Below are 27,832 nucleotides of genomic sequence, written 5' to 3' on the forward strand. Positions count from 1 at the left end.
TGAGGGGGTGTAAATCTTTTCCTGATGTATTAAACTGAGGAGCTGTCAGGAGTTCACAGCCTAGCAAGTGAGCTCTCTGTATCCATCACTGAAATTAAAGTGTTTTCCAACGTGGCGTGGAGTCCTGGGTCTATGGCGTGGGGAAATAGAGGCTGTACTCCATCACTTCAAATGTTAACCTTGTCTCTCCATGGTGACTGAGGACAGGAACACTTGCTCTCTGTACTTGCTGGTTAAATGGCAATCTGTCAGTACCAAGGAAAAGGCTGCCTCGTGGGTGTCAATCTCTGCTGTGTCTGCAGCGTTCAAAACCTTTGCTTGTTTGTGGCTGTTCATACCAGGCGGGGTGCACCTTCTCCTTACTAGAGATTGTAGGAAGCAACTAAAGCAGGATTTTTGGGTTTTTTTTTGTGCATGTGTGGGCAGGTTGCTGTTGTACAGGAGCAGTACTGTGTTCTGTGTCTCTTTGGATGTGTCCGGGGGAAAGGATAAAGCTGGCTGCTGGGGGTGGAGTTAGTGGGAAAACCCTCCTGACTTCAGATTTCTCTCTGTGGCCATGTGACAGCCAACCCTGAGCTGATACCCACAGCCAAGAAAAAGAGAAATGCTTGAGCACAGCAGTACACAAAGTCTGTGTTTAACTGTTCTTGGTTTCATTGCATCATTGAATGTTTTGGCTGGGAAGGGACTCTGAAAGCTCATCTAGCCCAACTCCCTCACAGTGAGCAGGGATGTCTTCAACAAGATCAGGTTGCTCAGAGCCTTGTCCAAGCTGACCTGGAGTGTTTCTAGGGATGGAGCATCTACCACCACTCTGGGCAGCCTGTACCAGTATCTCACCACCCTCAGTTAAAAATTTTCTTCTTCCTTTCTAGTCTGAATTTCTCCTCTTGTAGTTTAAAACCATCATCTGTAGTTTAAAACCATCATCCCTCGCCCTGTTACAACAGGCTCTGCTAAAAAGACTGAATTCATCTTTCTGATAGGCCCCCCTTTAAAAACTGAAATGATGCAATAAGGTTTCCAAATGATTTTAAGATTTCTGTCTTTTTCTGCTCAGAGGATGAGGGTTCTTCTCTCTGTGTCTTCTAAAAAACCAACCCACCTAGCCAAACAAATCAGAAAGTTACCACAAAATGAGGTCACAATCTATACTGTGCCTAAAGAGGAGTTTCTCAGCTTTTCTGAGCCCAAAGCTTGCATTTAGGGGAAGAGTGAGTTAAAAATCAAGCAGATAAACATGTGTTGTATTGGTAGAACGATGGTTATCTACAAAGATTTACACCAAACATGGAAGAAGTGACCACTTGCAGCCCTTCCCTTTGTGACTTTCTTGCCAGCCTGAGTAGGAATGCCAGTACATCGCAGTGGTTTATTTATTTGTTGCAGTCATTGCTGCTGTTTCTGAGCCCTGGTAGTCACAGGCACAAGCTAGGAAGCTGGTACCAAGAGATCATGTCCCCAAAGGCTGACATAAAGGCTACCCGTGGCTGGCTGATAACAGCAGCAGCTAAAAACATGAAATGGAAAAAAAAAATCTGCCTGGAAATGGCAAAAAGAAGGTGCAGCAGGGAGGAAGGTGGTAATGAGCTGAATAACAAGGAGCTTATGTATCTTTCATTGGATGCTATTGAAACATTTCTTTATCTTTACATGATTCATTCATTGTTTTAGAGCTCTGATGGGGAAGTTGTTGATACTCCCCAAAACTAACCTGTGTTATATACAAGCTATGAACTTGGTTTATGAGGTGTGGGCTTGAAAGGAGTTGTACATGATATACCAAGTGGGTGTCAGAGGTAGGAAGGTATTATGAGACTGCTCATTGAAATTTCATGTCAGATCATCTCCCTTGTCCTCATGCTCCTTGGTATTGCAGCAGAACAACTGGGTCCTTAGGGATACCCAGGGCTTGTGATTTTCTAACCCCCTAGGGGTTCTGTGCATAGTCTCCAAGTTTTGGTTCACTAATGCATTAGAGTCATCTGCTGTACTGTGTGCAAAATGGGAAATGTTTCCATGGTGGGTTTCCTATGGATGTTGGATGTGGGGATGCATCCTGTAAAAGTCTGAGTGACCATTTTAAGTGTTAAGGGAAAACTCCAGAAAGTCTCTCATCTCTACCTAGCTAATGATTTTCATGACCCTTGCAGGAATACAGCATCTTTGTGGGCTCAGCCCTTCTGTTAAACCTAGCTGGAGTTGGCTGTGTTCAAGTGTGAGCACTGACATTGACACAGATGGATGCAGAGCTGTTGTGGTCTCACAAGCACCATGTATTCCAAACCATCATTCCAAATCTCTGCTATACACTGAAGCCAGAGTGTGAAGCTACCACCTCACTGCAGCAGCTGTAGCCAGCCAGCTGCAGCTTCACCATTCAGGGCTTGCTTCATGCCAACTCCTCTTTCCCCCATCCTGCCCCTCAAGCTCTCTGCCATTTGTTGTGCCCTGTGCTGAAGATGGAGAAAGCACAGGAGGAAAATGCCCACTGCCAGCCTCTGACATACAGCTTTCCTTGGCTCTGTAGATTCCTCTTGGTTCATTCAACAAGCACACATGGGATGGGCACTCAGCCATGGCCCTGGTGCTTGCAGCTGCTGCTGCTCATCAGTCTGACTGAGAAATATTTAAATTAAACACCCTAAGTCAAATGCTGAGTGCCAAGCATGGTTAAAATGGAAAAGGAAAGAGTTTTACTCCTATGGAAAAAAAACACTGAGGAGTAGCTACAGGCAGAGGGAAAGGAGATGGAACAGGAACACTGGAACAGGCTGCCCAAAGAACTTGTGGAGTCTCCTTAACTAAAGACATTCAGAGCTCTCCTCTGTACATTCCTGCATGACATATTTTAGGTGATCCAGCTCTGGGAAGGGGGTTGGACTCGATGATCTTTCGAGGTCCCTTCCAGCCCCTGACATTCTGTGATGAGGGACTGCCTCTTATTGTGGACACATGCATCACCTGAGTAACTTACTTTCAGTGTGTTTGCATCTTTCCTAACTCACATTCTTAAGCTGATTAACAGCTCTTATTTTTCCAGGTGCTTTTAACTCTTTCTTGTGCCTTATTGCACTGGTATGTATGAGCTATACCAATGAGCATTGGTAGAACCTAATGAGCACAGAGTCTCCTAAGAGGTGAGAGCAGAAACCTAGCAAGAGTAGCTTGAACACTGATGTCACGTAGAGAGAACTTCAGATGAAGAACTTTAGATGAAGAACTAGGGTGTTTTCTAGTTAGAAAGGGGAACCATCTTTTAAAAAATAAAAAAAGTCAAATTCAGAAGAGAAGTTTATTTTTCTTAACTCTTGCAAAGCAACAGCTTACCAAATTTTCACTACTAGGAGGAAGAATCTGGTATTCTCCTCATGCCCTTGCTTTTCCGTTATAGTCAGTTGGAGGCTTCTAAGCGACCTCAGAAGAAATCTGAAGATTGACATTAACCCATTTAACAAATCTTCTCAACAAAATACTCTGATGCATCCCATCATTTCACAACTACATCATGCAGAATTTTACTGGTGACATTATTAGAGTTTGTACCACATAGGAATTTATGGCATCTGTAATTTTGTGCTAAAGTTGGCTTGATAAACAATTTATCTAGGAATTGTGTACCTTTCCATGAAATGTGCCTTCCTCTGTCTCCTGCTCTGAGATGAAAACAAGTTTATTTAGCTCCCTTTTCCATGGATCTATTGTATACACTTGTATATAGAATCACAGAATTGTTAGGGTTGGAAGGGTCCTCAAGGATCACCTAATTCCAAAACCCCTGCCATGGGCAGGGACACTTCACACTAGATCAGGCTGGCCAGAGCCACATCCAGCCTGGCCTGCAAACACCTCCAGGCATGAAGCTTCTACTACCTCCCTGGGCAACCTGTTCCAGTGTCTCACCAACCTCATGGTGAAAAACTTCTTCCTAACATCCAATCTGAATCTACCTATTTCTATTTTTTTTTCCATTCCCCCTAGTCCTATCACTCCCTGACATCCTAAAAAGTCCCTCCCCAGCTTTCTTGTAGACCCCTTTCAGATATTGGAAGGCCACAATAAGGTCTCCTCAGACCCTTCTCTCCTCCCGACTGAATAGCCTCAACTCTCTCAGTCTGTCCTCATAGGAGAGGAGATCCAGCCCTCTGCTCATCCTTATGGCCCTTCTGTAGACACATTCCAGCACCTCCAGATCCTTCTTGTAAGAGGGGCTCCAGAACTGGATGCAGTACTCCAGGTGTGGTCTCGTCAGAGTGAAGCGGAAGGGGAGAATCACCTCCCTCGACCTGCTGGCTATGCTTCTCTTGATGCAGCCTGGGATGTGATAGAATCTGCTTCAAAGTACCATCAATGAAGAGTAATTCACAGCCTCTCCATAAAGACAGATCTATCCTTTCAGCTGGAATTTTGTCATAAATCTCTGAAGTATATAAATATATGTTTGCAAGTAATGAAGATGAAACCTGTCCTATTGCACTTGGAAAACCATGGAGAAATTGCACTTTCCTAACTGTTGTATACAGATGTGAGGGCTTATCTGTACTTCTATAGTGATGAAGTAAAGCATAGGAGGATCTGCCTAAACATGAGGAAAAACCTTTTCATGGTGAGGGTTGCAGAGTCCTGGAACAAGCTGCCCAGAGAGATTGTGGAGTCTCTATGGAGGCATTGAAAAACCAATCTGGATGCGTTCCTGTGTGACTTACTCTAGGTGACCCTGCTCTCCCAGAGGGGTTGGACTAGAAGGTCTTTCACTGTCCTTTCCAACCCCTAATGTTCTGTGATTCTGTGGTTCACTCCCCCTGACAGCAAAGATTTATCTCCCCAGATGTTTTCACTGCATGTGCCTTAATACAGTCCCAGCCTTCAGACTAAACTGAACCAATTCCCATCACAGGGAAATCATAGAATGATTCAGAGAGTAGAAAATACCAGCATCCATACCCTGAAGACAGGATGGACATAAACCACTTATACCCTGAAGACAGGATGGACATAAACCACTTGTATCATTTAGCCTGGAAACCAGCACCCATTCCCTGGTGTAAATAATTAGGACAGTAGTCAACGTGTAATAGTTATCCCAGTGCTCTAGGTGATACAGGAAATGTTGTATAAAACATCAGGCACATAAAGGTAAAACTGACAATAGCACAGGTGAAAAAGTGACTATCATAACACCACCAGTATTGATTCACCTCAACCACAGCTCTGGAGCTAAAGCTTTAACACTCATGATGTGCTCTGATTGAAAAAGGAGTAACTCTATTTTGGTTTTGTGCTGAAGATATTCTTTCCACTGCTGTTTTGTACTAGTGCAACCCCACAAGGACCACAAATGTTTCCATGTCTGGTTCCCCCTTCATTTCAAATCATTTGGGGCTGTTCTTGATAGTTCATACCTGAGCCATACCTGAGTATAGGACAAGGAGCAATGGATGTAAGCTGCAGCACAGGAAGTTCCACCTCAACACAAGGGGGAACTTCTCTACTGTAAGGGTCACAGACCACAGGAAGAGGCTCCCCAGAGAGGTTGTGGAGTCTCCTTCTCTGGAGACTTTCAAGGCCCATCTGAATGCATTCCTCTGTGACCTGTGCTAGATTCTCTGGTCCTGCTCTGGCAGGGGGTTTGGACTCGATGATCTATTTGTGTCCCTTCCAACCCCTGACATCCTGTGATCCTGTGAGTCCAAAAATTAGAATTCATAGATTGAACCATCCTGATCATCACTCTCTTAACAAAGCTCTGAGGGTTGGCTTTCCAGTGGGGATGATTTTGGTAGAACTTATGCTCCTTACTTTGGCACTTGAGAAAAGCCTGTTATAAGCCTTTCAGGAACATGGAGACCTTTGAGAGTCATAGAATCATGGAATGCTTTGGGTTGGAAGGGATCTTTAAAGATCATCTAGTCCAACACTCCTGCAGTGAGCAGGAACATCTTCAGGTAGATCAGGTTGCTGAGAGTCCCATCAAGCCTGACCTGAAATGTTTCCAGGGATGGGTCATCTCCCTCCTCTCTGAGCAACTTGGTGCAGTGTTTCACCACCCTCATAGTAAAAAATGCCTTCAATAACACATTGTGAAGCTCTGTGTTCACACCTGTGCACACATTGATGTGGAAATAGGCACACATTCCTGAAGGGATCCCTCCAACCTTCCCTGCAAAAGGCATGCTTAAAGTTTAAAGGTGAAGAGGAACCTGGGAACAAGCAGGTCTCATTTTGCTATGGCTCATCACAAGTCTGTCTATTTGCTGCTTTCAAGGAAATCAGTGCTTTTTTTGGAACCAATCTGCAGGCTATCAAAAGATAAGCTGAGAAAGCGAAAAAGGTGTTTAAAGGGAGAAATGCCTAAGTATGGATGAGTGGCAGGAGAGCCTTTGAAAAAGCCTGAGAAGCAAAATATTGCCCATCCAGCAGGATGTTTGAAACTCTGCAGGCTGGTTTTGTGATCTTACCAGGAATTAATGTGCAGTTCTGCTTTTTGAGAGGCAGAGAGAGACACACACCAAGAAACCTGCAGACTTTCCAAAGCCAGACCTGCAGCAAGTCCCTCAGTAGCCAGACCAGAAGCAGACAAGGGGCAATCTCCAAAGTGCCACAGGCATTTCCAGAGGCCGAGAATCTCTCCGATGCCCATGTCCCCTCCAACCCTTTGTTCTAGGTGGGGTCCCTCCGGGAAGCCAAGGCAGTGTAGTGCTGACATCTCCTCTCCACGCTGTCGGCAACCTGGCTTCCTAAACGGTGGGGTGGGGTGAACTTGGAAGTTCACTTCGCCTTTTTTTTTTTTTTTTATTTACAGCTTGCCCTCGCGTTTCAGTGGCCGGTGGGACGAGGACTCCAGCTGGCCTGATGGCCACCAGCCGCGAGATGGCGATAACGTCACGATAGAAGGCTGGACCCTGCTGCTGGGGACAACCACTGCTAGCCTCAACTTGCTGCGTCTCAAAGGTCTACAGTGGCAGGGGAGGAGAGGGGGGCGGAGGGGGGGGGGAGATGTGTGTTCAGTACTCTTCTTCCTCCAGGGCTGAAGTTTTTCATGTCTATGATGTCCCCTTCCTTCGCCCAGCTCCTGCATCGAAGGAGACACCTGGTGAGGCAGGCTGAGTCTGCTCTCAGTAGATACCACAGGATGGTATTTGAGGGACAGGGGAAGCATTTAATTATTATGTATGCAGAAAGCATCGTTTATGCTGGTTGAGACATAATGACAATACCAGTAGGAAGGGTTTTTGTAATTTTTTTTCTTTCTTTCCTTTTTGTTTCCTCCAGCTACTGCAAATGCTGCTCTCCTGAGTGGCGTTCAGTGATAACGGCTGTGCTGATAACAATAATCAGCTCGGTTTTGTTTGGCATCTTCGAGGCAAGCATGTTGCAGAAGCCTTTACAAAATTAATGATGTTCCAGAATTACAGGCCACAGCTACTGGATGTAATAAATAATCCAAAATCCTAGAGCACTGCTGGTGGAGAGTAAATAACCAAGCACAGTTATGGAGGCAGAGGAAACCCCAAGTTTGAAGGATTCATGTACCCCGGGGTAGATTCAGCACAAGTGTCAGGAGGTACATCTCTGAGGGTGTCAAAGTAAGAATTGAGATTACTTGTAGTTCAGTGCCAGAAATACTACTCACTGGAAGTTAAGCCCTAGTAGTGAAAACCGTTGTGAGTTTTGGGCTCCCCAGTTCAAGAGAGACAGAGACCTGCTGGAGAGAACCCAACAGAGAGGGATGAGGATGATTAGGGGACTTGAGCATCTCCCCTGTGAAGAGAGACTGAGATTCCTGGGGCTATTTAGTCAGGAAAAGAGAAGAATGAGAGGGATCTGATCAATGTGTATAAATATCTTAGGGGTGGGTGTCAAGTGGAGGGGGCCAGGCTCTTTTGGGTGGCATGCACTAATAAGACAAGAAACAACAGGTACAAGCTTGAACACAGAAGATTTCACCTCAGCATGAGGAGAAACTTCTTTACAGGGAGGGTGACAGAGCCCTGGAACAGGCTGCCCAGAAAGGTTGTGGAGTCTCCTTCTTTGGAGACTTTCCAAACCCATCTGGATGCATTCCTGTGCAGACTACCCTGAGTGATCCTGCTCTGGCAGGGGGGTTGGACTCAATGATCTCTTGAGGTCCCTTCCAACCTCTAATATACTGTGAGATTGTGATATGCTTGGTATTAAGTGAGTGAGTTGTTCTGGTGGGATTGCTTGCTCAAAGGGAAGAATATGTGTAAACCTCTGCAGAAATGGAGCCCCCCCCCCCCCAAAAAAAAAAAAAAAAAAAAAAGGAAAGAGGAGTTTCTATATGTTTAAGGACCTGGTAAAAATAATATCATATTAAAAGGATGTTAAAGATTAGTTTTTCATCGAGATGATGATGGAAAACATACGTTTGGCAATTATGTTTTCATCTAACTTCGAATGATTACTCCATAAAGAAAAATCTTTTCAAGTTTATCCCTAGCATAAGAGCATTGCCAAAAAAATAATTTGAGCTTACTCAGTCTAGGTTCAGAGATTTTCAAGGATTCCTAGCCCAGGTGTCCTTTCTGGTTTAAAACCAAATAAAATGAAGTAAGAATTTGAGATTTAAAAAAAAATATGGAATGTTTCAGTACAGTTTTCTTCCCTCTCTCTTCCCCAGTGAAAATCCTGAATCTGCCTGATGCAAGACTCTTATTAAGCTCATTGTGATTATGACATACAAGTAGCAGAGATTGGTCAGAGCCCTGGATTTCTTTTGGCTGCAAATATGGATGAGGATTTTGGGGCTCAGTCTCTGACTTTGTGAAGAAGTGGGGCACAATATCACAGCAGAAACCCTTTGAACTTTGGGTCGACTCAAAGGCACATTTGATCTGTGAGTCAGCAGTGATGAAGCAAACAGAAGTCTGATTAAATTTAATGAAGTCTGGAACAGTATCTTTATGACTTCAGCTCATCTAGCATTCAAATAATTTCTCCCCTTTATCATGTTTTCCAAGAAGCTTGGTTTATAATGCAGTCCAGTCACTGAAATATTCTAGATGCTATTATTGTCTGCCTTGCTATATGCCAAACATAGAGACCAAGCATTCTTAGAAGAGGAAACCCACTCAGCAATTGTTTAACTGAGCTTTATTTTTGATGAAGTTTTCTTGTTGCATCCATCTCCTGTTACAGTGGTACTTCTAGATGCTTAGTCTTGGTTAGCTCTGGAGTCAAGATATGCTGAGATCTACTCTGATACGAGACTGAGATTTATCTTTCTTATCCCGACCTTTCTTTAACTTGTCCAGATCAGAGGAGCTGTTTAGGCTCCTGTATTGATGGAAACACATACCACCAAAGACTTGTTCGCCTTAGATATTAAAGGTCTCCACCTTAAGATGAATCATAGCTAGGTGATCCCTTTAGAATAGCAACTACTGAGTCTGTGAGTGTGCCCTCAGCTGCAAAATGGATGTGACAGTAAGCCCTTAATCTGTAAGGTGAGTGTAGAGCACTGAAACAACTCATTCCTGTTCTAGTTGGAGAGTTTTTCTTAGCTGGTGGTGGAGAGTGGGACTAAATTGTAGGTCTGGCTTTCACAACTCAGCATCAGGCTGTCTGTACACTCACAAACTGAAAATATAACAGATTTCAGGGCTGAAAAATTGTTTTAATGCTACTGAGTCCACTCCTGGGTGGAGGTGCTGTACTGCTCATTTTCTGGTGCTGTATCTAGCAAACCCAAGAGGTGATTATAGGCACATTGCTTGAAATTTCCTGGGTTTAGGACATTACGAGGATTTTGAATAGCGTCCCTGTGTTTCCTTTGTATGATGATTTCAGAACTGAAGAAATTGTTTAAAGGCTGTTACAATGATGTCTGCTTCATCTGTCTGGGGCTGTTTGGTCTTGAGAAAAGAAGGCTGAGAGGGGATCTTATGAATGTCTGCAAATCTCTGAGGGGTGGGTGTCAGGATGAAGATGCCAGTCCCTTTTCAGTAGTGCCCAGGGATGGGACAAGGAACAAGGGCTACAAGCTGGAACAGAGGAAGTTCCACCTCAACATGAGGAGACACTTTATGGTGAAGATGATGGAGCACTGGAACAGGCTACCCAGAGAGTGTGTGGATTCTTCTTCTCTGGAGAGTTTCAAAGTCAGCCTGGATGCATTCCTGATCTCTTCCAACCCATAAAATTCTGTGATTCTGTGACTCCTACTTTGGCTGTACTAACATATAGCTAAATATATATAGTGGTTTTGCTAGTAACCAGACTGTCTGGGCAGAAGATTTGGAGGCCAAAGCAACAAAGAAATAAAATCAGACAGATGGATCCTGCTTGCTGCCATGAAGGCTCAGCAGTTTCCAGCTCCTTCTCAACAAGCAGATCATGAACACGTGGTTATCAGCAGTGGAAAGTTTAATAGCCAGACTGTGAAACTGCTCAGACAATGCTGATTGGGGAAGAGATACAAGATAGACAGATTGTAGATAGCTCTGTATATTCAGCAGCTTGCAGTTATTTTTATAATCCCAACATCACAAGTATGGAAACATTTATGATAACCCAGGACAGATGGAAATTTCCTTTGCAGAGAGCTTACACTGGGCTAACTCCTTTCTGTTCAATGTGTTGATACCTCAGACGTGTTGTTGCCTTTGCTGTATTTTGAGTGCTCTAGGGAGGTCTGGAGATGAAAAAAAAAAAAAGCTACCCAGTCCTTCAGGAGTGCCTTAGGGATGAATTTTGGGGTGACATTGCCAGTATGCACTAGTGAGGCTGAAGATCCCCAACTGCCTTTGGAATGGCAGTTTTGAGATGGCCATTTGGCAAGTGTAAGGAAGAAGATTGCTCTGGCCCTTATTACAGAAAAGCCTTAATATCACTTGTCACAGCTCTTTTTGTCCCCTGTCACTTGTGTCTGGCTTGCATCTTAGCAGTCCTGCTAAAGCCAGCATCCCAGTTCCCTCTTCCATGGGCAGACTCCAGGCTGAGTTTATCAGAAAAGTCTGACCCCCCCTTGTCTGTAGTTTCTGCCTCTAAAAGCTGTGCATCCAATTTCCAAAATACCACAGATAATCTGGGTTTTTTCTTTTTTCTTTTGCTTTTTATTTTTCTTTTTTTTTTGTTTTTTTTTTCTTTTTTCTCTTTTCCTTTTCCCTTTCTTCCTTTCTTTCTCTTTCTTTCTTTCTTTCTTTCTTTCTTTCTTTCTTTCTTTCTTTCTTTCTTTCTTTCTTTCTTTCTTTCTTTCTTTCTTTCTTTCTTTCTTTCTTTCTTTCTTTCTTTCTTTCTTTCTTTCTTTCTTTCTTTCTTTCTTTCTTTCTCCTCTTCTTTATTTCTTGTTCATTTGCATTCTTTTTCTTTCTCTCTCTCTTTCTCTCTTTTTTCTCTTTTCTGTCTTTCTTTTTCGTCTTCTTTTTTGTTCATCTTCTTTCTTCTTCTTTCTTGTTCATTTTTTCTCTTTCTTTTCTTTCTTTTTCTTTCCTCTTTCTTTCTTGTTCCTCTTCTTTCCTTCTTGTTCATATTTTCTTTCTTTCTTTCTCTTTTTCTTGTTCATTTTCTTTTTTTTTCTTTCTTTCTTTCTCTTTCTTTCTTCCTTCCTTTCTTCCTTTTCTTCCTTCTTCCTTCTTCTTCCTTTCTTTCTTTTCTTTCTTTCTTTCTTTCTTTTCTTTCTTTCTTTCTTTCTTTCTTTCTTTCTTTCTTTCTTTCTTTTCTTTCTTTTTTCTTTCTTTCTTTCTTTCTTTCTTTCTTTCTTTCTTTTTCTTTCTTTCTTTCTTTCTTTTCTTTCTTTCTTTCTTTTCTTTCTTTCTTTTTTCTTTCTTTTCTTTCTTTCTTTCTTTCTTTCTTTTCTTTCTTTCTTTCTTTCTTTTCTTTCTTTCTTTTTTCTTTTTCTTTCTTTTCTTTTCTTTCTTTTCTTTCTTTCTTTCTTTCTTTTTCTTTCTTTCTTTCTTTCTTTTCTTTCTTTCTTTCTTTCTTTCTTTTTTCTTTCTTTCTTTCTTTCTTTCTTTCTTTCTTTCTTTTTTCTTTCTTTCTTTTCTTTTTTCTTTCTTTCTTTTTCTTTCTTTCTTTCTTTCTTTCTTTTCTTTCTTTCTTTCTTCTTTTCTTTCTTTCTTTCTTTCTTCTTTCTTTCTTTCTTTCTTTCTTTTCTTTCTTTCTTTCTTTCTTTTCTTTCTTTTCTTTCTTTCTTTCTTTTCTTTCTTTCTTTCTTTCTTTCTTTCTTTTCTTTCTTTCTTTCTTTTCTTTCTTTCTTTCTTTTTCTTTCTTTCTTCTTTCTTTCTTTCTTTTCTTTCTTTCTTTCTTCTTTCTTTCTTTCTTTTCTTTCTTTCTTTCTTTCTTTCTTTCTTTCTTTCTTTCTTTCTTTCTTTCTTTCTTTCTTTTTCTTTCTTGTTCCTCTTCTTTCTTTCTTGTTCACTTGCTTTCTTTTTCTTCTTTCTTTCTTTCTCTCTCTCTTTCTCTCTTTTTTCTCTTTTCTGTCTTTCTTTTTCATCTTCTTTTTTGTTCATCTTTTCTTCTTCTTTCTTGTTCATTTTTTCTCTTTCTTTTCTTCCCTTTTCTTTCCTCTTTCTTTATTTCTTGTTCCTCTTCTTTCCTTCTTGTTCATCTTTTCTTTCTTTCTCTTTTTCTTGTTCATTTTCTTTTTTCTTTCTTTCTTCCTTTCTTTCTTTCTCTTTCTTTCTTTCTTTCTCTTTCTTTCTTTCTTTCTTTCTTTCTTTCTTTCTTTCTTTCTTTCTTTCTTTCTTTCTTTCTTTCTTTCTTTTTCTTTCTTTCTTTCTTTTCTTTCTTTCTTTCTTTCTTTCTTTCTTTCTTTCTTTTCTTTCTTTCTTTCTTTCTTTCTTTCTTTCTTTCTTTCTCTTTTTCTTCTTTCTTTTTCTCTTCTTTCTTTTTTTCTTCTTCTTTCCTTCTCTTTTTCTTGTCATCTTTCTTGTTCTCTTCTTTCTCTTTCTTTCTTTCTCTCTCCTTTCTTTCTTTCTTTCTTTCTTTCTTTCTTTTCTTTCTTTCTTTCTTTCTTTCTTTCTTTCTTTCTTTCTTTCTTTCTTTCTTTCTTTCTTTCTTTCTTTCTTTCTTTCTTTCTTTCTTTCTTTCTTTCTTTCTTTCTTTCTTTCTCTTTTTCTGTCTTACTTTTTCATCTTCTTTCTTGTTCATCTTCTATCTTTCTTTCTCTTTTTCTTTGTCATCTTTCTTTCTTGTTCATCTTCTTTCTCTTTCTTTCTTTCTTTCTAGCCATGAGACCCCAGAAAAAAGAGGACTGACAAGCTACAAAGATACTCATGATGCTGTCAGGTACTGTCTGATTTTGAACCCATGTTACAGAAGCAAAGATTATCCATCAATATTCTGTATTTCTTGTAACACACTTAGGTTGGATTGTGGCTAGAATGGATCCTTTAAATAGTTCTGATGGGGAAAGACATTCAAGTATTGTTTTTTCATGACTTTTTTCCTTGGTTTTGATGCTATTAGCAAAGACTATCAGCTATTTGCTGATACACCTTTCTAAGTCTTCATAGTCTGGAGAAGAGAAGGCTAAGGGGAGATCTTATTTCTCTCTGCAACTACTTGAAGGGAGGCTGCAGTGAGGCTGATGTTGGTCCTTTCTCCCAAGTAACTAGTGATACAATGAGAGGAAATGGGATTAAGTTGTGCCAGGGGAGGTTTAGATTGGACATTAGGAAAGCCTTTACTGAGAGAGTGGTGAGGTGTTGGAACAGGTTGCATAGGGAGGTGGAGGAATCACCATCCCTGGAGCTGTAGATTTGATGCTTCAGGACATGGTTTAGTGGTCGTGGTGGTTGGGTTATGGTTGGACTCAGTGATCTTACAGATCTTTTCCAGCCTTAGTGATTCTATGATACTATAAGTAGTTGTCACATAAGTAGTGCTTCAGTCACTGCTGATAAAGGCTGGATTTGAATTCTCTGGAAGGAAAAAAAAAGCCTTTCCCTCTGTTTTACTCTATGGCATCAACCAGTCCTTAGACACAGTAGACAGGGCTGGAAAGTGCTTGTGCTGTGGTGTTTTCTGTGCCATTTTTGCTCAGCCAGTGTGGGATGTGCGTTGGGATCCTTTTTGCAGGCATTTTTTTTCTAGTTCATCTTTTCTTTTTTTAATCAGACAGAGACATTACAATTAAAATACCGTAAAAGTGATTCTGGCAGTATTGCAATAAGCATGTTTTTTAATTAAAGGAAGAACATGGGATGCACAAATAGTATCAGCTAATGGGAAATTTCATCCAATGCATTTTTTAATTGAGGTTTAAAAAGAGGGAAAGTCAACCCCATTTCTCCCTGTCGCTGTGTGGTATTTTCCTACATTGTTCCTGTGAGCTGTACCAAGCCTGCAATTGTTACGGCCTCAAAGCTTTAAAATCCCAACTGATTGCATGGGGAAAAAAAGTAATGAAAGAATTGTGGAGCCACAGAATGGTTTGGGTTAGAAAGGACCTTTAAAAACATTTAGTCCAACCTGCAGCTGACAAAAGGCAACAGTTCTTTAATTTGTTAGTATAATATTTAATTTAATTTAATTTAATTAATTTATTTTATTTTGTTTTCTTTCCTTTGTATTTATTTTATTTTATTTTATTTTATTTTATTTTATCTTATTTTATTTATTTTGTTTTGTTTTGTTTTATTTTATTATTTGATTTAATTTTATTATTTGATTTGATTATTTTATTTTATTTTATTTTTTTTTTTATTTATTGTTATTTTAAAATTTAATTTAATTTTAAAATTTTATGTTATTTATTTAATTTAATTTTATTTTATTTCATTTTATTTTATTGTTTTATTTAATGTTATTTTAAAATTTAATTTAATTTTAAATTTTATTTTATTAATTTAATTTTAGTTTTAATTTAATTTAATTTAATTTTTTTCAAGAATTCAGTATTTATATTAAGTAGAATGCAACTGCAGAGCTGGATATTCATTGAGAAAGGATTTTAAGATCCCAAATCTTTAACAATTTAATGTTTTTTATCAGTTCTTTCCCCAGGTATAATCTCTGGTTGATACTTGAGTACAGGCTGCAGGTTTGTCTTTTTCATCATGTTTCGAATGGGTTTGCATCATCTATATTACAGTCCCAGGGCTCTCACTTGCCAATGGAATTGATTTCCTGCAGCTTCAGTAGCTCATAAGACTCCTCTGGGCTGTTGCAGGATGAACAGATAGGTGGATGCTGATCTTGCCCAAGAAACTGTACACTGACTGGTCTGAAATCCAGGAGAGCAGCATCCACTTCCTCCACTCACTCGCATGGAAGGAAGGGATGTGCCCCTTCCAGGGACACAGATGCTACTTCTAAGCATTGGACAGAAATATCTGCTGAGTTTATCTTCACCTTTCCTGGACACTATTCAGGCCCTCTGAGCAGCAGCTTCATGACTTAGTAGATCTGTCCTGATACACTTTTTTGTCATAAAATCATAGACTGTTTTGGGTTGATTAGGGCTCTTTAAAGATCGTCTAATCCAACCTCCTGCAGTGAGCAGGGTCATCCTCAAGTAGATCACGTTTCTCAGACCCTCATCCAACCTGACCTGAAATGTTTCCAGGGATGAGAACTGAGATCCATCTCTTAAGGTTTTTAAGTACAAATATTTTCAAAGGCCTGAGTCTGTATTATGGTCTCAGAACTACAGAGGAAGCATAATGTGTGGTAGGAGTGAACACAGGTTTTGAAGTACCCCCCTCTTCCTCTGATGGCTTGACACATAATATATTCTGATAGTTGTGCTGTAGGAACAGACTGTCACTAAGACCAAGGTCCAACTTGATGTGCTAGACATCAGGAGACAAATCCTATCTGTAACATCTTTAAATTCAAATGGCAGAAATCAGCTTGAAATGAGATAACTGTGGGTGGAAGGACAGAGCAGCACTCTGGTCTAACAGTCACCCACACAGGCTCTAGGTGAGCAAAACCATGACCTAGCTTCCTAAAACAGACCTCCTGTGCTTTCCACAGTGCAACTCTCTCTTGATGAGGCTGTCTGTTGCATAGCCCAAGGACCTATTTTTTCATCACACCTCTATGTATGATGTCTACCCTGATGCTTTCATGATGGTCACCTGAAAGCTTTTTTCAGTAGATCCTGGATGAAGTGGCTGGAGGCCATCGAGCAGCATCCACACCGCTTCCCCAGCAGGTCAGCTCTCCTCTTACAAATGCATCAGAAGTATTGCTAAGTTTTTCAGAGGCTACCTAAGAGATGAACAAGCAGAAGGACTTCTTTGAAAGAGATATACCTATGGTGACATCTTTTGGGCTTCTCATTTGAATTGCCATATCCTGTCTCCTGTGCTGTAAGAGAGGAGCCTGACCAGCCTACCAGGGAGCATGTGCCATCTGAACAGATGGCAGCTGAGCACAGCAAGCCAGAAAACACAGCCTTGTTGGGCTTGGGAGCTGATTTCTGTCTGGGAGTACTCTGGGAGTACTCAAGCAGCTGCCATTTCCTTGCCCAGGGACAGATTAAGGCCTCTGTTCAACAAAACGCTGGAATACAAGCTCAGCTTCTTAGCATGTCAGTGATATCCTGGTGGAAATACACAAGCATTTGAAATCAGAGCTAGCCTGGGGTCTGTACCTGTGTGATATGAACATGGAAGAACGTATTTAGGAAAGTGGAGAATAAGTTTTGCACTCTTGGCTCATGGAACCATTGGGATGGGGTCAATATAATAAACTTGTTTTCTCCTTTGTGCCTTGCTTGGCAGTAGTTCAGCTTGCAATGTCACATGAGTATGTCAATAGAGTGCAGGTGACAAATCCATGAAATAATTTATTGTTCTTATATAAAGCTCATAAACTCTGTATTCCTCTTCTTCTACACAGGAGGATCATTGTTTTGTTGGGTGGCTGTTTGTTTTTTTTTTCTGCTTGGAGGCCCCACCAAACACATCCTTGGAGCCAAAGAATGAAAAACAAGTGGGCTGCCAGCACACTGCAGCCTTGTATGAGATCTGTTGTTTCTGTATTCCAGGTATTCCAGCTCTAGCAGTTGCCTCCTGCTTTTTGCAGTTCAGGCATGCTTGCCAGGAATATGACATCTGAGCTTAAGCCTGTCTCAAGGCTGGTTCTGTGGATTGGTCATATGAAAGACCAAGTAAGAGGAACTGGTAAAAGCAAACTAAAGGCTGTGGAAATTTTAGTCATGTGTGGCTGAGGCAATGCCCACAGCAGAACTGGAGCAGAGCTTCCCTGCAGAGTGATGGGAGGGAGTAGTCCAGTAGAGGAGATGACCTTGCAATCTGCAGTTACTCTTTTAATGCTGAGGAGATTTTCTGTTAGTTGAGGAGCATGACACAAGTGGTATATAAGGCAATTCACAGAATCATAGAATGCCAGGCACCTCTGGAGATCATCTAGCCCTACCCTCCTGTTAAAGTAGGTTCACCCAGAGCACGTTACACAGGTTGTGTCCAGGCAGGTTTTGAAGTTCTCTAGAGAAGGAGATTCCACAACCTCTCTGGGCAGCCTGTTCCAGTGCTCTGTCACCCTCAAAGGAAAGAAGTTTCTCTTCATTTTCAGGTGGAATCTCTTGTGTTTCAGTTTGTGCCCATTGCCCCTTGTCCTCTCACTGGGAACCAGTGAAAAGAGTCTGGCCCCATCCTCTTGATCCCTGAGAAACATTGGTAAGATCCTCTCTCACTTCTCTTCTCCAGGCTGGCCTTCCAACAGTACTTCAGATGTGGCTTCACTAGGACAAGGTGCCAATTGCATTGATATTTTCCTAACACCTATCATTTATTAGAAATAAAAGATCTCTTGAGATTCTCCAGCACCTTTCTTATGTATTCCTTGCTTTAAGACTTCATTCAGCTTTACATAAAGAAAGAGAATTAAATCTGGCAATAGGCACTTTTATCCTAGCTCCCTAATGAGCTGTTAGTAAAAAAGACCCCTTAGATCAACAGGGAATGCAAAGTGTGGCCTCAAAAGATGATCATAAAAAAGGCTGTCACGTAGAAGATGCACTTTGGGATGGGGACTTTGCTTCCCTCAGAGTCTGGGAAACCATTGGAGTGCTCTAAATCACAATTTAAGTGAGAAATGTCTCTTATGTGTTATGAGAACATCTATCTTAGAAGGACTTTTAAAAATGAAGTGTTTGAGAAGGGATATCAACTGCTGTGTGTGAAAGCATGAATCTTCATGACAGAGGTGAGGAGGAACCTTCCACAGCAACCCTCACAATACTCCATCCTCATTTGTTCTTTGTTTTAGAAGTGCCTGATGCAGCCTCTTTCCACAGTAAATGTTCTGAATACCTGAGCTGTGGCATTGCATGGGCTGGTCTGGGACACCTGACAAAATGTTTATATGTTGTCTTTCCAATCCCTTTCCATCTGAGTCTGCCCTCCACCATTTCCCAGGGACTTCAGTAGACAAATCATTTTCTCAAAACCAGTTCTGCCAGTGGCATTATGGTGCTGTAGTTAGTCATGATGCCCACTTTATTCCCAAGTTTGTTTTCCTTATTATTGGTTTTTTCCTTTCAATTTTTGGTCTTTTTGTGCCCTCCTATGGGATAGGGCCTAGATTTCCCCTTTTCTTTTTTCTCTCTCTCTTTTTTTTTTTTTCCCAAAGACAGATAAAGAAAGATTTCTTTTTCCAGGCAGAGAGGTGGAGGCTAATTGCTGGGTTAATTGAGAAGAATGGTGCTTCTGATGTTCTCACAAAGTATCAAATAGCTTCAGCATATTTCTCCCCCCTTCTCCCTCTCTCCACCTAAAGGGGCCCATTGAGTGTGTACATTACTGTACAGAAGTGATTGTGGGTTTAATTGTATTTATTTTGCTTGGTGTGGAGGCCATCACAACAGTAGTTGATTGATTTTGGTAAAATCACCCTCAAGGTCATACGTAGGACTTTGCTTTCCTGTGCAGCCATAACAAACAATTTGAGGGTCACAGCCAAAAGTTTAGTTGAGCAATATTCTTGCCTTCTGCTTCCAGAGAAGAGGTCAAGTGCAATAAAAGAAGGAAGCACAACTTTTATTTTCTTTCTTGTAAAGCAGCAGCTGCAGATTTATTCTGACCCAGTGAAAAACACAGAGATGGGAGGGTTAGAGGGACAATGTGCAAGTTTTGGACACAAGTATCTACAAGTTTGGCTAAGGTTTGGTTTTTTTTGCTAAATGGTGAAATGGATCCCTGCTGATGCTTGCTCTTCTTTTGCACAGTGCTGCTCTTCTCCAGAAGTTGAACTTCTCTTTTTATATTTTCTTTTCTCCTGAAGACTGAGTGCATTTTGGCTTTCTTCTGGGTGAAGCTCATATGGAAGACTCTGCTTTCATGAGACCCCCAACTTGAGTACTGCATCCAGTTCTGGCGTCCCCAGCACAAGAATGACATTGAACTGCTGGAGCAGGTCCAGAGGAGGGCTACAAAGATGAGAACCTCCCCTATGGGGACAGGCTGAGAGAGTTGGGGGCTGTTCAGTCGGGAGAAGAGAAGGCTCTGAGGAGACCTTAAAGTGGCCTTCCAATACTTGAAGGAGGCCTATGAGAAAGCTGTGAAGTGGCTTTTCATGAAGGCTTGTAGTGATAGGATGAGAGAGAAAGGAGTTAAGCTTGAGAAGGTCAGATTTACACTAGAGATTTAAAAGAATTTTTTTATAGTGCAGGTGGTGAGACACTGGAATGGGTTGCCCAGGGAGGTCATGGATGACTCCTCTCTGGAGGTGTTCAAAGCCAGGTTGGATGAAGCCTTGAGCAATCTGGTCTAGTGGAAGATGTCTGTAGTATGAGTAGCAAAGCAGGGCTCTGTTACAGGTTCCACTGTGCCTCAGCACCTCTCATAAAGGAGGAATGAACATGTGCTACCGATTTACACCAGGCTCTCTGGGGGCAGGGCAGAAGGAGACAAATCTCAGACCCTTATGGGAAACAAGGGTTTCCCATGACTGCCTTGGGGTGCATTGGAGTGGCTGCAAAAAAGAAAACAACTCAGGAATCCCTATCCCATCAATCCCATCCCATCATTCCTCCATCCCTATCATCCTGTGGGGAGGGGATAGAAAGGTTTGTGGGAGGAATTTACTATTTCTAATCTGTCTTGGAAATTTTAGGTGGATGTAATGTGGCTGAAAACTTTTGGGAAAGCTGTTCTAGAAAGAGCTATGATTTTGCAGTCAAACAACACTGGCTACCAACCTTCCTAGTTCAGTGATACAGCATGGTAGCAATTAAAATACTCATTAAAAATTGTGTGGAGAGGAAACAAAAATTACAACATTTCAGTGGGAACAGAGCATAAGAAGTCAATAAAGACCTTGGGGAAGATGTATTTTGGTTTATGTTAGGAATAAAATAATAAATATTGCAGTGATTTATAGTTCGATTTCTAGATTGCAGTGATAAAATTATTAACACTGATGCTACAAGGCAAATGTATTTATGAAATATCTCTGGTCTCAGCATGCAAAGGAACAGGATGGTAAATTATATCATAAGAGGAAGATGGACCAGTAGTCCATTTAGTACTGAAGAAAGATATTATAATTAAGATGTTAAATAAGGAATACACATTCTTAAATCAACACTTTCATTCACCAGATTTCAAACTACTGGTAGAGGAATTCTGTGGCCCAGAAATATTAATTTCAGAGCACTGAGGAAAATACAGAGGGCTGCAGAATCACTGCTTCATGAATTGGAGATGTTTCCTTATCACAGTATCACAGGACTTATAGGGAGAGCCTTAACAACCTTAAAAGAGCCTTAAAATCCTTATCAACCAGTCTGAGTGAGGGCTGAGATTCGGTGTTGCCTGCAAATACTATGACAGAAAATGCTGTTTTCTGCACCTCTCTGCAGTGCAGTGCAGTGCAGGAGGATACAAAGAGAAAGGCTGCCTGAAAACTGATCCTTGAGAAGTTGTGTTTGGAAGTAAAGCAGAAATTGTGAAATGAGCTTTTGGAAGAGATCATGGAATCACAGAATGGAAGTGACCTCTACAAATCATCTAGTGCAACCCCTCTGCAGTAAGCAGAGGCATCCTCAACTAGATCAGGATGCCCAGAGCCCCATCGAGCCTCACCTTGAATATTTCCCGATCAGATGCTCATAGCAAATGGTAGTGATGCCCCCAAGCCACTTGATTGATTGTCTGCCTTTCTGCAGGGTATGCAGCAGTCAAACTCAGCTGACTTCCCCCAGTTTTTCAACAGCCTGTTGTGCACAAGCAATCAGACAACATAATCCAAATGAACACCATGCATGTCAAGCATTACCCCAATTTCAGGACAGCATGTCTTCTCTTGAATACATTTCAATTTTTTTGGAAGCCTCAGATGTGCCTTAGAATAACAACCAGCTGTCTTCTGTTGTTTTGCAGAACTGAAATTTTTGTTGCTTTATTCAGTTTTGGAAAGAAACCTGAAATTTGTGTTGCTTTATCACATTGTGTTTGCAAAACCACTGTAGAGCAAGCTTAACAGAAATACATTTGTACACAGAAAAGTATGTCTGGGGAGAGACAATTTACACATAGGGGAGCTGGTGTTTGTGGGAGCCATCTCATGGTTCCCTGTGGTTATGAGCTAGAAAGTTTGGGATTTATCTCTTTCATCTATGAAAACAGATTCTGTGCAATATATGATATATGGAATCTACTGAAATTGGGAAGGAAAATATTTAATGAGTAGTCCCTATTCAAACACTAGCTTTGTTACAAGGCTAAGAGATTCCAACTAAGGCTAAGTTGTAAAAATTTGTTATAAAATTAAGAAATCATTGAAACAATTAAAGCCCCTTAATCACAGAATCATGGAATCATAGAATGGTTTGGGTTGGAAGGGACCTCCAAACCTCATCCAGTCCAACCCCCCTGCAGTCAGCAGGGACATCCTCCACTAGATCAGGTTGCTCAGAGCCCTCTTGAGCCTGACCTTGAGTATCTCCAGGGATGGGACCTCAACCACCTCCCTGGGCAACCTGTTCCAGTCTTCTACCACCCTCATAGTAAAGAACTTGTTCCTAAGATTCAATTTAAATCTACTCTTCTCTAATTTCAAACCATTGCCCCTTGTCCTGTCACTATTGGCCTTTGCAAACACTTCCTCTCTAGCCTTCTTGTGGCCTCCTTCAGGTACTGGAAGGCTGCTGTTACATCTCCCTGGAGTCTTCTCCAGGCTGAAAAACCTCAACTTGTCATCTCAGCAGAGGTGCTCCAGCCCCATGATAATTTTCATGGCCCTCCTCTGGACCCACTCCATCAGGTCCATGTCCTTCCTGTGTTGAGTGCTCCATAGATGGATGCAATACTCCAGGTGAGGTCTCATCAGAGCAAAGTGGCAGAATCACCACTCTTGATCTGGTGGTCATTCTTTTGATGCAAGAATACAAGAATAAATTACAGATCAAGACAAGCAGAATGTGTTCAGCAGGACTGGATGCAACTGGGTAGGAAAGGCACACAACTGCTCTGTATCTCATCTGCAATGATCCAAGCAGTTTTTAAATCTGAATTTTATATAACAATTTCCCTTTTTTTTTTTTTTTAAATCTCAATACTGAATTTAAAGCAGAGATCTCCTTTCCCTTATCCTGTTTTCTGAAGTTTAGTAGTAGGAAAGACAACTGCTTGGTAGATAGAGAGGTCACCACTAAAAACTGCTGACACCCTTATAAAGCTGGCATGGTATGAGAGGGCACAGTTGCTAACTACTTTACATGAAGGGAAATATTGGGAGGGTGATAGACCCTTTGTAAAGAAACCTGAGGCTGTCAGACTTTGAAGTATCCCCCTACTAGCTCCTGAGAAGCATGGTTTGACCTGGGAAGACATACAGAATGATTAGAAGTCTGAGAGCCCACTGTCACAGGATCACAGGATGTTAGGGGTTGGAAGGGACTCAAGGAGATTGAGTCCAACCCCCCTGCCAGAGCAGGACCAGAGAATCTAGCACAGGTCACACAGGAATGCATCCAGATAGACCTTGAAAGTCTCCAGAGGAGACTCCACAACCTCTCTGGGGAGCCTGTTCCAGTGCTCTGTGACCCTTACAGTAAAGAACTTCCCCCTTGTGTTGACGTGGAACCTCCTGTGGTGCAGCTTACATCCATTGCTCCTTGTCCTATTGCAGGGGGCAAGTGAGCAGAGCCTGTCCCCTATCTGCTGACAACTAACCCTCAGATCTTTATAAACATTTATTAAATCCTCTCTAAGTCTTCTCTTTTCCAGACTAAAAAGCCCCAGGTCCCTCAACCTCTCCTCATAAGGCACATGCTCCAGTTCCCTAATCATCCTCATAGCCCTCCACTGGACCCTCTCCAGCAGGTCCCTGTCCCTCCTAAACTGGGGGGCCCAAAATTGAATGCAGTACTCAAGATGAGGTCTCACCAGGGCAGAGTAGAGGAGGAGAACCTCCCTTGATCTGCTGGACACAACCTCCTTAATACACTCCAGGATCCCATTGGCCTTCTTGGCCCTGAGGGCACATTGCTGTCCCATGGATAACTTGTTATCCACCAGGACTCCCAGGTCCCACTATGTCTAAATACATTGTAAAGACAGCAACAGAGCCTTCATAGGGGGGAAAATGTGAAAGGAGATAAATGAGTAAACCATCCTGAGATGGTAGGCTGGAATCACACAAGGCAAGAATAAAAGGGGCATTTGAGAACTGAAGAGACTGAGTCAAAACCAAGGGATGGAAATGCAAGGCTTTTCATGCTCTGTGTACTTAGACCACAGAATTCAGTGCTTAAAGAAGTCATTGAGGCTACATCTTAAAAAGATTTGAAGCATCAGATCGACATTACTGACGAATCTTATCCACTTCTAGATGGGAGAAGGAAAATGTTGGCAAGGAGGTGAAGCCTTATGCTTTGAGGTAAAGCTAACCTCTAATTAGGGATGAAAATGAGGCTTTCATGGGATGGGGAGATCATCTCACAGCCAGCTAACTGGGAGAAGTTTCTTATACTGTATTTGGAAGCATCTGGTTTTGAACAGAGGCTGGAAGAGCATGCAGGATTAAATCAACCACAGATCTAAACAAGTTGACAGTTTTTATGTTCCTAAGTGGTTTTCTCCTCTCCCTGTCACAAGTAGTTTGTAAATCTGAAAAGTACCATACAAATTGGGTAGTAATATTGCCTTCCCTGTTAGAGAGGGAGGAGGCTGAAACTAAGATTTTCCAAACACAGCTCCCTTGCATTGGGTCTGCCCAGGCTGGATGGCTTTGCTCCAGTCTAGAAAGGCAATGTGTGGTAGAACTGAAAAAAACCAGACTGAATTAATAAGGTCTATAAACAGCTGATAAATCCATAGGGAGCAGTAGTAGGCAAGATGGTTGTTTTGCATGGTGCAATAATATTTTACTCTTAATATTGCAATTTTATTGCAAACCTATTTGTTTACCCATCTCTTCCAGCTCCTTCAGCCATGAGATAATGTCTGACTATTAGATCTATGGGGCATTTTTGCTCTTTTGTTGCCTTTAGGTGGAAAAGTTGTGTTCACTAGTCCAGGACTTGTAGAACTGCATGCTCATTACAATCTGATATATGATGGATCTCCCGAAGCCCCCTTCAGTCACAGAGCACACATCTATCTTCCCCCTCTACTCTGCCCTGGTGAGACTTCACCTGGAATATTGTGTCCAGTTTGGGGCTCCCCAGTTCAAGAGGGACAGGGATCTGCTCAAGAAAGTCCAATGGAGGGCTGCCAGGATGATTGAGGAGCAGTGCCCTATGAGGAGAGGCTGAGAGACCTGAGGCTGTTTAGTCTGGAGAAGAGAAGACTGAGAGGGGATTTAATAAATGTCTATAAATATCTGAGGGCTGGGTGTCAAGAGGAAGGGGACAGACTCTGCTCAGTTGCACCCTGGGATAGGACAAGGAGTAATGGATATAAACTACAGCACAGGAGGTTCCACCTCAACGTGAGGAGAAAGTTCTTTACTGTAGGGGTCATGGAGCACTGGAACAGGCTTCCCAGAGATGTTGTGGAGTCTCCTTCTCTGGAGACTTTCAAGCCCCATCTGGATGTGTTCCTGTATGACCTGTGATAGATTCTCTGGTCCTGCTCTGGCAGGGGGATTGGATTTGGTGATCTCCAGAGGTCCCTTTCAACCCTTAACATCCTCTGATCCTGTGATCTCTAAGGAAGCCTCCACTCTCCACTGTTGTTTCCATGTGGGGTCAAGTTCCTAGCAGTGAGGAATGGAACCCTTTCCATTCATGGTGAATACAATTTTCTCTTATCTTCCAAAGTAAAGCACAAATGAAAAAAACCAACCAACCAACCAACCAACAAACAAACAAAAAAATCCCAACAAAGCAAATAACATTTGTGGAGGAAAAAATAATTAAAACAACTTTCACCATGAACTTAGAGTTCTAATTATAGGTAAGTATTTGTTGAAATCAGGTTTCTTTGGGGTCAGAACTTCATATCTTTGCCTTCACCATCAGACCCCTATTTCTGTAGTGTCTTATGCATGAAAGCTCGATGCTGTATCTCCATAAAAGCTCCCATAGTAGGAACAGAGTCATTCTGACACTCTGAACCCTAAGAAGAAGACAAATGGTATCGAGTAGATACAAAACTCTGTCAATTGTTTAGGTGCCCAGAAGATACTTGAATTTGTGCATGTCTGTCCACAAATGAATGCCTGCATCCCTTGGAAAGCGGACTTCAGCTCCCTGTTGTGAATCATGTGGGTTTGCTTTGCTACTAGAATGGAGTATTCTTATCCCCTCATCTCTCTCCACAACAACTGGGAGGTTTCTTCCCCAAAGAAAGTATAGTCTTGGAGTTTCCAGAGAGGGTAACCTGCCAGGTGTGTCCCCTGGTGAATCTAATGCCAAGTATGCTGCACTTAATGGTCTGTGGCAGATGAATTGAGGATGATACTTCTCAAAGCACCAGCAAAGTGCTATTGACAGTGTTTGCCTCACCTTCTTCATCTCTCCATGCTATGCTGGCATCCCGATGCCAGTGATCTGTCTGTAGCATTAGGAGCACTACTAACTCTATTACTACTCTTTTCTCCTGGTGGTTCACACAGCTGTACCTGCTGAGCACAAGTTGTTGTGATAAATGACAAGTCCAGGGCTATGCAGAAAATCTCTGCCAGTGCCACGAATTTGAAACCTAGATGCCCAGTCCTCTGCTCCAACTGCTGGAACTTCCTCTCAAGGGAAGCACTGTGGGATCAGAGTTCTACATTCCTACTAAGTGAAAGAGACAAGGGACCTAAAAGGCAGAAAAATGGCTGTAGGTTTGCAGATAATGTTGCATAGAAGAAGTTAGATGCAGATCTTTTATTTTTGGAAGACTCTGAACTACAGGTATAAAATAGCCATTTCTTGGTGCAGTAGATTGGATATGGAATTCAGGTCCAAACTCAGCATAAATCAGAATCTTAATGCAATACACTAGTGTCAAGCTCTTAACTAACAGGCTGTGTTTCAAGGCAGCATGTATCATAGAGGAGAAAAAACCCAACAAGTTAATGCATCTGAATGTCTCAGGTCCCTCCCTTATGCTCTTCTGTGTCAGCCTTCATATGGGTAGGCATTCATATCCTCCAGCAGAGCTTGAACTTCCACCCCCCTAGCCTACAGGCAGGAATGTTGCTAGCTGAGCATCACTGCCACGTATGGCTCTCAGTCAAAAGTGATGTCAGCCACCAAGGGGTACAGTCTGAGCACAGACAGGGAGCAAGCTGTACTGCTGTGCAGTAATCCTGTCAGTCCACAGGAGCCCAGCAAAGTCAGGAGAGGTCAGTTGGTGGAGGGGAAGTCAGTGAACAGATGCTTTTCTGAATCAGGAGAGATCAGAGGAGACTGGGCAAGATGCTCGTGGCAGTGGCAAGGAAGGTGGATGGCATTGCTCCTGAAAGCTATGTCAGCTACTCTGGACCACTTTGTGACAACACAGCGAGGATAAATTAATTAGTGCTTGCAAATAGCTTTAATAATTTCAGGAGAGTGGCTTTGCAGAAGGACATTTCTATCCCATTTCCTAGAGGGTCTCAGTGAAGGAGTGCTGTTAGATGATCTAGGCTGAATTCAGTACCTGTTACTGGCCATTGAGTTTCACACAGTCATCCCAGCCTCAAGTTCAGTAACTCACATTAGGCTAAAACATGCCTTCCAGAAAGGCTTGGTCTTTGAGGATGTCAAGGGAAACAGAAGCCAGCATTTTCTGTTGAAGCTTGTTCCAGGAAATTAATTTGGTTAATCATCCATGTTTTGGTTTGTTGGTCTTTTTTTTTCTCTTTTAAGAAAAGTTTTGAAATGTCTGTTTTGAATTTGCCTGACAGCAGCTTTTGCTGCTTCATTTTGTGTCGCCTCCTGCTACTCTAAAGTAGCTTTCCATTCTTGGTTTGACTCCTGTGAGACAGGATTTTTGTCCTCAAATTGTCCACACATTATAACAAGATCCAACTCTTCTTAATGCTGTTTTGATTTCTAGCACTGTAGGAACAAACAATAGAACCTCCTTGCAGTTGTGCCTTCTGTGTCGCTTTTGCTTTCCATTCTGAGTCTATATCACCACTGGCTTGTTGGCTCCATCATCACAGAATTAACCAGGCATGAGATCATCAAGTCCAACCCATCACCCAACACCATCTAATCAACTAAACCATGGCACTAAGTGCCTCATCCAGTCTTACTGTGAACACTTCCAGGGGCAGTGACTCCACCACCTCCTTGGGCAGCACATTCCAATGGCCAATCAATCTTTCTGTGAAGATTTTCTTCCTAACATCCAGCCTAAACCTCCCCTGGTGCAGCTTGAGACTGTGTCCTCTCATTCTGTTGCTGCTTGCCTGGGAGAAGAGACTAACCCCCACTTGGCTACAACCTACCTGAGGAAACCAAGAATGTGAAGTC

General features: G+C 41.9%; 1 protein-coding gene across 1 annotated transcript in view; it reads left to right on the top strand.

Moving 5' to 3' along the window:
- Nucleotides 1-27,832, top strand: part of PKHD1 (PKHD1 ciliary IPT domain containing fibrocystin/polyductin) — a 249,974-nt gene that overhangs the window by 59,006 nt on the left and 163,136 nt on the right. Inside the window, 3 exon segments of the mRNA XM_054383383.1 lie at nt 6,821-6,951; nt 24,431-24,562; nt 25,094-25,171. Coding sequence (XP_054239358.1) covers nt 6,821-6,951; nt 24,431-24,562; nt 25,094-25,171 — 341 coding nt within the window.

The sequence above is a fragment of the Indicator indicator genome, chromosome 9 (assembly GCF_027791375.1).
Source record: "Indicator indicator isolate 239-I01 chromosome 9, UM_Iind_1.1, whole genome shotgun sequence".
NCBI classification, from domain to species: domain Eukaryota; kingdom Metazoa; phylum Chordata; class Aves; order Piciformes; family Indicatoridae; genus Indicator; species Indicator indicator.